The sequence below is a fragment of the Ziziphus jujuba genome, chromosome 11 (genome assembly GCF_031755915.1).
Source record: "Ziziphus jujuba cultivar Dongzao chromosome 11, ASM3175591v1".
Taxonomy (NCBI): domain Eukaryota; kingdom Viridiplantae; phylum Streptophyta; class Magnoliopsida; order Rosales; family Rhamnaceae; genus Ziziphus; species Ziziphus jujuba.
The window spans coordinates 20,603,152-20,616,074 of record NC_083389.1 but is presented as its reverse complement, the minus strand read 5'-3'; the positions used below and the strand labels follow the sequence as shown (position 1 = coordinate 20,616,074).

The window sequence follows — 12,923 nt, the reverse complement described above, 5'->3', positions numbered from 1 at the left end:
CAAGGTTTCAGGGTTTAGGATCCAGTCGTGGCCTTTGGTTATGGAGTCTCAATCTTTAATCTACATTTCTTAGGACCACTCCATGTGTGGGGTTCACAAATTTTGATATTGGCCCAAGGATCTCATGTCCCAAGCATGGTCCATGATTTGAATGCTAGGATGAGATATTTACTCATGACATTATATTGTGCTTAACTATAATAGTTTAGTGAGATATATCTTTTCAATTCAATTGTACATATGGTTTTTTATAATATTAAAGGCTCAATTTTGATATTGTTTTTTTAGTTTTGGTTTATGCTACGACAAACAACATTAAATATGCATTTGGTAACACATTTGTTACTGGTCTTTATTTATTTTTATTTTTTAATTGCTAGTCTTCAGAAATTACTTCAAGGACTTATTGATTGTTATTGGAAACTATTTTAATCGTTTTTTATTTAATTATAAAAAATATCCCCTCTCCTATCTCTCCTTTCCTCATTTCCTCTCAATTCTATGATAGTTCTTTCATCTTTTATAAAAATATTAATAAATAATTGTTACCAAACAATTTTTCTATTTTTCGTAGTAGTTGGTGGAGCCCACTGGAAGAAATTGGAGAAATGTTGGTGGAGCCCACTGGAAGACAGCTTGGATACTTATTTCACTATAAAGTCAACATTAAGGCTCTTGAAGATGAAATTGATAAACTGAAGAACAGGCGAGATGATGTACAAAGGTTGATCGATGCGGCAATTAGAAATTCAGAAGTCATCGGAGCTGAAGTTAAGAGGTGGGTTTCAGATGTGGACAAGATCACAAACGAGCTGGAGAAGTTCTTGAAAGAAGATGCAACAGCAGACAAAATGTGCTTCCATGGATGGTGCCCAAACTTGAAGTTGCAACATTCTTTGGGTAGGAAGCCAAGAAGTACGCAGAGGGTGTTCTGAAGCTCCAACAAGAAGGAAAGTTCGATAGAATATCCTACCCTGCACCTCCAACCGGAATGCACTTTTCTTCATCATCCATGAAAGACTTCAACTCGAGAAAGAAAATCTTAAATCAAGTTATGGAGGCTCTACGAAATGAGAAGGTGAGCGTGACTGCGATATGCGGGATGGGCGGGATCGGGAAAACAGCCATGGCCAAAGAAGTTGCTAAAAGAGCAAAAGATGAGAAACTTTTTCGTGAGGTTGTTATGGTAATGGTGTCCCAAAATCCAAACGTTGGTCGAATCCAAGACACAATTGCATATTTCTTGGGTTTGAAGTTTGATCAGAAGAGCGAGGAAGGAAGAGCAGAAAAATTGCGTCAAAAATTGGAAAACACAGAAAACATCCTTCTTATACTGGATGACTTATGGAAGGAACTTGATTTGGAGTCCGTAGGCATCCCCGATGGATGTAAAATTCTATTGACATCACGAGATAAAGATGTTTGCGAGAGAATGAAAAGTCAAAAGATTTTTGCCATGGAAGTCTTATCTGACGACGAAGCCTGGAATCTTTTCGAAGAGGTGGCAGGACTTTCCGATCGTACTCATGATCCATACGATGTAGCAAAAAAGGTTGCAAAAGAATGCAAAGGCTTACCTGTTGCGATCATCACTGTTGGAAGAGCGCTCGAAAACAGAGACAAATATGCTTGGAAGGATGCACTTCACATGCTTGAAAAATCAATACCAGATAGCAAGTTGAAAACAGATGTAGAGGTCTATTCCCGTATCAAATTGCGTTACGACTCTTTAACAAGCGAACAAGCCAAATCATGCTTTTTGTTATGTTGTTTATTTCCAGAAGACTATGACATTGGTATTGAAACTTTGGTTCGATATGGGAAAGCACTAAGGTTGTTTGAAGAAACTGGTACAATGGAACTGACAAGAAACAGAGTTCATACTTTGGTTGGGAATTTAAAAAGATGTTCTCTGCTGATGGATGGCAATGAGAAAGAGTGTGTTAGAATGGATGGTATTGTTCGTGATGAGGCCATATCAATCGCATCAAGAAAGGAGCACGGTGGCTTCATATTTAAATGTGATAATGAAATGGAAGTGTGGCCAGAGATAGATTCAAGTGAAATGGAAGATTGCACTGCAATCTCACTTGTATTTAATAAGAGAATCAAGAAGCATCCTGATAGTTTGGCATGCCCCAATCTCGAGCTTGTAAGTTTGTCCTCGACAACTGTAAAATATCCCTTTATGCTAGAAGATCATGTGCATAAATTGGAACTGAGTGAGAATTTTTTCGAAGGGATTAAAGAAATCAAGGTTTTGGCTTTTCATTGTATTTACGTTCAATCACTTCCAGCACCATTGCAAATGCTACAAAACCTCCGGACCTTGCATTTGGAGTATTGTGTTCTAGGAGATATTTCAAGAATTGGAGGATTGGAAATGCTAGAAATCCTCAGCTTGATTGGTTCTGAAATACAAGAGTTGCCAAAGGAGATAGGAAATCTTCAACATCTAAAGGTGTTGGATATGACAAAATGCAAAGGGCTTAATAGAATTCCACCTGGTGTACTCTCGAGATTAACCACATTGGAAGAGTTAAAGATTTTTTGCTTCGACAATTGGAATTCTCTGGAAGGAAATGAAGAGAAAACCTCCGCAAGTCTTGATGAGATAACTCCTCTGCTTGATCGAGATTTGAAAGTTTTAAATGTTCAGATACCAAACATGGAGTTTGTTCCAAGGAATTTTCCTTCAAAGAATTTGACAAGATTTTTAATTAATGTGGGCACAGCATATACAGATGAAGACGATTATTTATTTAAAAAGTGTTTGCAGCTACGCGGAGTTAGTGCTGATTCTATAAAACAGAGTGGGATTTATCCAACAGTCAAGATATGTGAAGCTTTGACATTAGAGAAGGTGTATGATTTGAAGAATTTGTTTCCCCATTTTGATGAGGAGGAGCAAGATGGTTTCCCGTGGCTAAGAACCCTTGATGTATTCAAGTGCAACGTTATGGAGTACCTGGTGAAATTCACATCAAATAATAATCGGACTGATCTTCATGCATATAATTCGGAAGAGGTACAATGTTCTCTCTCTCAGTGTATAATTCTACGGAATACAATATTTAATAATATTTTTAACTGCTCTATAAATTAAATATTAAAAATAAAATTTACTTTCATATGCATATAAAATTATCAAATTCTTATTTTTAAAAAAATTAATTTCTCAATTTTTTTTTCAATATTTAAAATTCTAAAAGAGTTATTAAGGAAAGAAAAACAATTAAAAGACTATGAAACAATAAAGAAAATGGATATAAATATTATTTTTTTAATTGCTATATTCATTGCTTGAAATATATTTTATCCTTTTTATAAAGGTGGTTAAATATTTCTTTTGCTTCTTAATATTTATTTAGATATTTTCATTTTTTAATAAACAATAAATTTTAAAATTTATTACATTTGGTGTCTAAACAATTTAAAATTTAATTTTAGCTCTGTAAATTGACCAACCCTATCCCTAGTGCAGGTCGAATATGACAAGTATATATCATTTTTATTAGCAAAACAAACAAGAAACCAAGTAAGAATTAACGGTGTACTATTCCATCGCATTTGAGAACCAAAAATAATAAGACAAAAGAAAGTTCTAACACCAAAATTGATTAACCTCTGTAATTCAGGAAACCCATATTCATATTTAATGGTTACTAAGTTTTTGTTTCCCATAAATTCTTACAGTTGGTTTTATGATTAGATGTTCAAATGAAAATTTAGTAGTTTAAAAAGGACATCAAAAAAATTTGTTTATATCTTTCTAGAATTTATTTGATTCTTTAGTAGGTGACATTGTCAACTATATTTAAATATCCATATGCTAATGGAAAATATATAGATTTTAAGTTGGGCCCTTGGTCTTTTACTACTGTAGAAAATAATAATAAAATAAATAAACTATGACATTTTGGAAAAGATTTTTGAGCTACAAAAATAATTGATATAGCTAAATCATGTTTTATTACGATATTAATTAAAGGCATTGTTTTTGCCATGGTACAAAAGCCTGTTTCCATGATATTTAATGCTCCATCTTTTGCAATTCCTATTTTGTCCTTAATGAAATTTTCTTTTCCCTTTATTTTCTCATTCAGTTCAAATAAAAATTAGTAAATATTGTTTTCCTTTTCTCTCATGATTTCCTTATTTTATTAGAATAGATTAATATAGCATGTAAATCTTTATTAAGAAATAGTAAATAGTTTTTCTTTTTCCAGCATGATTTCCTTATTTTATTCGAAGAGATTAGCATATGCGTAAATCTTTATTAAAAAAATAGTAAATGTTGTTTTCTTTTTCTAGTATGATTTCCTTATTTTATTAGAATAGATTAAGATACATGCAAATCTTTAATAGCATGTAAAATTCTAAACTTCCAAATATATAAATATTTACACTAAAAAAAATTTTAAAAAAATCCATTCGTTATTAAAAAAAAAAAATTGAAAGAAAAGTGAAAGAATGCATGCAAATTATTTTAAAACTTACATACGCGTGTAAAATGTTAAAATTATTTTACAAATATTATTATTTTTAATTTTTAAAAAAATAACTAAGAGAAATAAGAAATTAAAAATGTGTAATATTTACAATTTCAACAAAATTTGAGAGGAAAAAAGTCATTACAAATGTGGAAAATAAATTATTAAAACTTTGCAAGCATGAATGAAGATAAAACTGGAATAGATAAAGAAGGTGCATTAAAATCCCGTGGAAAAAGGTTTTTGCACCGTGGCAATAACATTGGCCATTAATTAGTTTAAAAACAATTTTAGCTTTAAAAACATGTAAATTAAATTAATCTTTATGAAAAACTTTTAATTACGAGATTATTAGTCATGTTAGTATACTTTATATTGCTAATACTTTTTAGAAAACTGTAGCATTTTGAAGCACAATATTTATTGTCATTAATAGTTAATATTTTTTTGAGAAAAATTATTTTCTCAATTTTCTTTTTTAGTATTTAAAAATTCTAAAATAGTTTTTTAGGAAAGAAAATAATTAAAAGACCATACAACAACAAAGAAAATGGATATAAATATTATTTTCTTTAACTATATAGTTTTTGTTATTCATTGCCTGAAACAAATTTATCCCTTTTTATTTAGGTGGATAAATATATCTTTTACGTTTTTAATGTTTATTTATATTTTTTCATAATTTTATTAATAAAACAGTTTTAGCTTTGGAAAACATGTAAAGAAATCTTTGTAAAAAGCTTTTAAATTCAAAGTTACCAATCACATTAATATACTTTGTTGTTGCTAACACTTTTAGCTAAATCTGTAGCATTTTAGGCACAATCTTTGTCGTCATTAATAATTAATTTATTTTTTGGTTTCTCTAGTTGCTGAAGAACTTGGAAGGGTTAAGGGTGAGACAGTGTGATTCATTGGAGGTGGTATTTGACTATCGGGAAGGCCCATTGGCTCCAGCCCTCAATGAGTTGAAAAGTTTGAAACTATCTCATCTACCAAAGCTGATGCACATATGGAAGGAGGGTCCACAACAGGTTAAAACAGTTTGCTTCCAAAATCTCAAAACTCTATCATTAGATTCATGTCCAAGTTTGAGATATTTATTCACTGCTTCCATAGTCAAACTCCTCGCGATGCTAGAAAGTCTCGACATTGTTAAGTGTGAATCGATGGAAGAGGTTGTTACAAAAACAAAAGAGGAGATCAATAATGTTAATGCGGAATCTTATGTGGTTTCATTTCCCCATCTGGTTTCCATTAAATTAGATAATCTGGATAATCTTTGTTGTTTCTGTTCACAACCTTATGCTTTTGAATTCCCATTCCTAGAGACTTTACAGATAAGAAAATGTCCTAAGTTACAGACATTTATGTAATAGCCTAGTCCACCTGCATGCGATATTGTCCGCTTTGGATCCAGTCTGCACGGTTTTATCAAAACACGTCGCAAGGGAAAGATATCCACATCCTTTTTTAAGGCATGTTTCGTTCCCCTTTTCAACTGATGTGAGATCTCACAATTCACTCCCCTTGGAGCCCAGCGTCCTCGATGGCACACCAATACGGGTACTGGCTCTGATACTATCTGTAACAGCCCAGTCCACCCGCATGCGATATTGTCCGTTTTGGATCCAGCCCGCACGGTTTTGTCAAAACACGTCGCAAGGGAAAGGTATCCACATCCTCTTTTAAAATATGCTCCGTTCCCCTTTCCAACTGATGTGGGATCTCACATTTATTACTGCAAATAAACCACTAAAGACACCTAATCTTATGGGTGTACAGCTTGATGACAAATACATGGAGATTTTGGAACAGAATTTTAATGGCACCATAAGACACTGTTTTGAAGCAAACCAGGTACCTATTTTAATTCCACCAATCCTTTTATTATTATTATTATTATTATTATTATTAGAGAATTTTCCAATCATTATATTTATATAAATTTTGTTGACACTCTCTTTATATTTTGATGACACTCTCCTCTCTCCACATGTAAATCCTATTATTTTTGGGCTCATTTGCTACTTAAATTAAGGGGAAATTACTTATTAATAACTTATAAATTTGTCTTTTTGGGGCTGTTGATTTTTTTTTTTTCAGTCCATTTCAAAAAAGTACACTTCCAAATCATTTAAAGTTTAATAGATTACATCAAAAACTGGTCAAATGAGTTGCACGTGACCACCAAAATTAGTTTTTGTTTTTTTTTTTTTTAACTCTTTTATTATCATTAGAGACTTTTTCCAATCATTATACTTATGTAATTTTGGTTGACAGTTTCTTTATATTTTGTTGACAATCTCCCTCTCTCACATATAAATCCTATTGTTTTTGGGCTAATTTGCTACTTAAATTAATGGAAAATTACTTATTAGTACCTTTATAAATCTGCCTTTTTGGGGCTGTTGATTTTTTTTTTTTTTTTTAACATCCGTTTCAAAACCTTACATCAAAACTGGTCAATTGAGTTGCATGTGACCACCAAAATTGGTTTTTTTTCATTTTTTAAAATTAATTTCGATGAAAACCAGATATATGCAGAAAGAAATGAAAAAGAAGTGAAGAAGAAGAAGAAGATCCAGAGAGCATAGAAGAAGAAGAAGAAGTTGAAGATGAAGAAGAAGAACCAGATATTCAAATAAAAAAATCTGTATGGTGGAGGAAGAAGAAGAACCAGAGATGAAAACAAAAAAACTTTGTATGATGGAAAAACATATGCAGTTTGTATTCAGAGTGTGGCAGTACTGGGGGTTTGGGTTATTGTATGTTATTTTCAATTTTTGGGGGTTTGGTGTATTGTATGTTAGCATATATTAGTTGTGATAAGTCCATTATCTCTTTTCCTTTTCATTCGGTGGTGCAGTCCTAATTCAGTTGTAGTATTTATCCTCATTATACATCTCCTTGTAATCCTAATTATCTCATTAGTTTTTTCAGTTTTATAGTACCCTTCTTGTATATTCTTGAACATATAGAAAGCCTTAACAGACAAATATTTATTGTCCATTAATTTGTCTTTTTTGTTAACATTGCACTCAACAAACCAAAAAAAGTCTTCATGGGCAAGTGCAACGTGCATGTCCTATGGCTGTATCATTTTATGCCCTTGTAATGTAGTATGAGTATATTATTGGTTCAGCCAGGGGTAAGAAGTTGGTTGTTGCACTTTATTATCTTTGCACTAAACTGGCCAAATGTTACAACATATAGCAAAAGATTATAAATTACTTGATTCTCTACCATTAGGCATAATTTATTTATTTATTGTTTTGGATAATAGATTTTCTATCTTTAAGAATTTCCACTAACATTACATCCTTTCATTGCAATGTCAAAAAAAATAGCATAATTATGCTCTTTGTATGTTTCATTTGAGCATTGCATTTTTGAGGAGTGGACCCCACTACAATAAAATTTATGGGATCTAACATCATTAAATAATAAACTTTTTAGTTTTTTAATTGATAAAGTTTAAAAAGTGGAACAAATCCAAACTTTTTTGGTAGATAAAATAAAATAATGCAGCTAAATAAAATATATATTTGTCTATGCTATTTTTTGTCATATGTCATTAGAGAGGTAATATCAAAATTTGTCATTTACATTAGTATTTATTATTGGAAAAGGTATATCAATGTCAAAATTTAGAAATGCCAATGATAAAATGCAATTTACCATTGGAGTTGCTTTTAAATATATTATATTAAAAAGGCTGCATACCTCTCTACTTCTTCTTCTTGTATATTTGATTCATTGAATAAAGCTAGAAATACCAAATAATTTTATCAACATGATGTATATTAAGTGTCATATGTTAGTATTTTATTTGTTTATATTTAATTATATTTATTCCTTCAATAATTCACTTATCTATAACTAAATTATAATAATATATTAATGAATAAAATATTCACTCATGACACTTGGTATAATCTTGGTAGGTTTACTTAATATCTTTAATATTATTCTTCGTTCATCTAGTCCTTTTTCTTCTACAAACATATCATCTTCTTTGTCTTCCTCTTTTTCTACACATATATCTTCTTCTTTTTTGATTTTATGTCAAAATTAATTATAAAAAAAAACACTTTTTGGGTCTGGTGCAACTCACATAACCCTTTTTTTTTTTACGGAATTTGTTAGATATGGGCAAAAGTATATGTTTTTGAAACTACACGGTATCAAATGTTACAAAAAAACAAAATGAAATAACAAAAATAGAGGGGGGTGCAAATTTTGAAGGTGCTAAATTGTAATTTTGTTATAAATTAATATGTCACTTGCACTGAAAGTCTATATATTTCTAAGCAATCATGTGTGTGTGTGTATATGTGTTATATATCTTTGACATAATTTGCTACACATATTAAACTTACTTTCTGACAATTTAAACTTTTGAAAACGACAATAATTTAACAAAATATTAGAACCAAAATTATAGACACCCATATATATTCACTTTCTAATGGTTTAAATTTTTAAGAATAGTGGATTTTTTTTTTACATATATAAATATATATAATTTTGATTTGTCAAAAACCTAGTTTCTAGCTTATATTGGACACTAATGATGTCACAGGTGCTAAGGGTTAGTATTTGTCTAACTAAGTAACACCTTCAACAATTAGCATATCACATGCTCCTAATAGAATCTCTCTCTCTCTCTCTCTCTCTCTCTCTCTCTCTCTCTCTCTCTCTCTCTATGTGTCTATATATATATATATATATATCAATAATGATACGTTGGGAATATATGTCCAAGATAACATAAGAACATGCTAATGTGTCAAGTACTAAAGGTGTCAAAAAAAAAAAGAAAAAAAGAAAAGAAAAAGAAGTTGTCACTACAATTGATAATTTAAAGTAAATATTTAGTTGCAAATGACAAGCCCTTTGTAATTGTCATGTCAATAGGTTTCCAACATAAAATATGGATGTTCCAACATATCAAGGTTATATATGAGAGAGAATTGTTCTGTTAAGAACATATCTTTAACATAAAATGTTAAAAGTGTTATCTCAATTAATGAATTAGGATTAAAAGCTTACTTGGACAAGTAATAACTCTTAACACTTATCATGTCACTAGATACATAATACTTAATATAAGTGGTGGTAACTATATTCCCAGCATATTAAAACTGTATAGAAAATTATTTCATTGGGAACATTTTTCTAGTTATATATACATAAATACACTTAGATTCACATTAAGACAACATGATATTTTTTAAATAAGATCTTCTTGCAAGAGCTAGATTTAAAATTCAAAAAATTGTCAAATATGATTTTAACGATATATTAAAACCCTATTTAAGAAAACTAAACCCTATTAGAGCCAATAAATAACAAATATAATTTTAAATATTAGTCATTGATATAATCTAGTGGTTGGAAAAGAAAGTTTGAATGCTAATTCTGATATCAAGGATCTGATTTCAGCCTAATTGTATATATATATATATATATATGTATATCTATTATATATAATATCACAATCAGACTGATATAAGGTCCTTATTGTCAGTACTAATATTAGAATTTCTTTTTTCAACTCTTAGATAGCATAAATGATTGATATTTAAAATTACATTTATTAATTATGAGAATTCGACAATATTCAATTTTCTTAAATAAAGTTTTAGTATTATGTCACTGAATCTATATTTGACTTTTTGAATTTAAATCTTGACATATAATATGACTTAAGGATTAATAAAAAAAAAAAATCCGATGTAAAAGAAATTAGTTTACCTTGATGTATGCCTAACTGTATAATGAATTTGGATCCTTTTTTGGTGTTCTAAACTTTTTGTAAGCTTTTGAGGATCCAATAACACATGGCAAATGCATGTCAATAGCCATGATTTATCCTTCATAATTTTAAAAGTTTATAATTTAATAATTCCATCAAAATAAGATAATAAATCATATGCGCTCTTTCCACGCCCTTTTCTTCTTTGTGCTCTTTTCCACAATTTTCTTCTCTGCTTTGACAGTTGTTCTTCTCAACTTCAAGACTAATATTTCAAAGGGAAAAGAAAATCTCACAAAGAAAAATTTCAACCAATACTTTGATAAGGTTAGACATATTCCAACAAGATCCCTAAATATTTATTCCTTTTTGCGTTTTTCTCAATATATATATATATATATATACATTTCTACAATCTTTGTGTCATAATTTGCTTTCCCATTAAACCAGTTAAATGAAAATTAATTATTCTTGGAATTTATACGAAAATTGATGGGAAGAAAAATTTATTTAAAAATTGCTGATGGCTCTTCCTTTGTCTAGTTTAGGAACTAGAAAAATTAAGTTTTATTTAAATTAGAACCCTTTTAGCAACGTTGTGTACATAATAATTGTTGAATTCGTCTTGTATGTTGATTATATTATTTTATTATTTTCTTTAGGTTAGACATTTTTGTAAATCTTTATTTCTATTTAATTGGAATTTTTATTTACAAGTCCTACCACTAGTGGACTACACCTTTTGTATTGATTTTTAGAAGCTAATCAAATAATGCCTTCTATTTGTCAAGTTACAACAATAAATAAATAAAAGAAATTACGTCGAAATTACTTCAGTGCTTTGGGCAAAGCCTTGAGTGGAAACTCCTTTCTTTATTAGGTCAATAAGGTATTTATTTTTCTATTAAAATATTTTGTTTTTCAGATTTTCTTCATAGTTGTATAAATTTATTACAATTTTATTTATTTTTGAAACACTATTTTTATGAGTTAATAAGATTAAATTTAAAAATAAAAAATTAATGAAAAGATGAATATTAACCTTTTCATTTATTAATTGTTAAATATCAATAGTTTAGGAAACATTTTAAACATAAAAATGGAATAATAATAAAAGAAAGATAAATCATGGGCATTGATATCCAATTTGTAATGTATCATTGGATCCTCAAAAGCTTAGGTAAAGCTCAAATCCCTGTATAATAATTTATCATATTTGATTTGCTAATTGTCTTTGCAGGGAAGAAAAATTTAGGTAGGATGGTAACACCTGGTGTGACTATGGCTATGACTTTTGCCCTTTTTGCATTAAAACGATCCTAATCTAAGTTGACCAAGCAAAGGTGATATAATTTAAATGGTGGCAAACTATGTTTTCTCTAAACCCAATTTTATGTTCCATGAAGAAACCCAGCCGAATGCAAACTCTTTATTGCTTCATCAATTTCTTTTAAAGCCAAAACTTAGACCTTTTTTCCCAAATTTCTTTTCTTAGTTTGCAAATTTTACCCACAATTTAATAAAGATATATGAGTTTTTACTGTTGCCAACCTGTTGGGGTTTTCTGGCCAACTATGGTTTCCAGCGAGAGGAAAAAAGTAGTAAAGGCCGTTTACTTTCCATTAAAAAAAATAATAATAAATTTAGATTTTAACAAAAGATTTAGAAGTAAAGGAAAGATATAGGGACAAAAGGAAGAGATAGAGATGAATGAAGAGGCTCTTAGAAGAAATATTTACCGGAATCACATAGAGGAGAGGAGAGGTGGAAAAAAAGTGAAATAAATAAAAATATATATTTTCAACAAAAATAACACATAAAAACTTTTGGTTGGCCTAGTGCCACCATCTTTCTCCCCTAATCTAATTGAAATGTCCGCATTCTTTCACACATGTGAGATTTGAATAATTCTCTTGATCAAAAAAATAATTGAATTGTTAATTAATTATGATTTTGCATATAAAGAAAAGTTGATACGAACATAAAATGCAAACCCCTCACACCTACACTTTTTAAAGTAATGGGTTAGAAATATTAAAGGGAAATTGTGCGGATTTGTTGTAAGAAATCAAAAATAAATAAATAAATAAAAACATAAAATGCAGCATTTATTCTGTTACTCATAGACAAGTACTTCATAAAAACATGAATTCCATTAGCCGAATGGGAGTACTTTTTCTTTTTTTTTTTTCTTTTTTTAAATAATTCACCTAATTACAAGTTATCCAAATCCTCCTTTCCCAAAATTTTTATTTTTTTTTTTTTAATTGTTACTTTTTTTTTTTTTTTTTTTTATCTCTTCACAGATGGAACAAATATTTTGATGGCCTGCAAAAGCTATTAGGAGACCTACCATTATTTCACCTAAAAAAACTGTCATGTCAGTCTACACCGCTAAAGATATGGTGGTGCTTTTCGATGTTCCATATTATTCAGAAAAGGAAAAAAATAACAATAAAAAATAGTAATAATAATCATAAACAAATTTTGAACATTGCTTGTTACAAAATACTCTTCCATCGAGTCACAGAAGAAAAGAAGCAGAAGATTTTTGCTACAAAAGAATTTTTACATTCCATGTACAATGAATTTTGTTAACCAAACCACTGTTTCGGATGGCAGTCTACCCAACCCAACAAAGAATCAGAACCTCCAACACCACTCTACTC

At 29.7% G+C, this 12,923-nt stretch overlaps 1 protein-coding gene across 1 annotated transcript; it reads left to right on the top strand.

Moving 5' to 3' along the window:
* Window positions 1-608: 608 nt before the first annotated feature.
* On the top strand, window positions 609-5,869 carry LOC112488998 (disease resistance protein At4g27190). The gene is made up of 3 exons (XM_060812929.1): window positions 609-836; window positions 905-3,028; window positions 5,363-5,869. The coding sequence occupies exons 1-3, from the start codon at window positions 609-611 to the stop codon at window positions 5,867-5,869; spliced, it is 2,859 nt and encodes a 952-aa protein (XP_060668912.1).
* The last annotated feature ends 7,054 nt before the right edge of the window (window positions 5,870-12,923 follow it).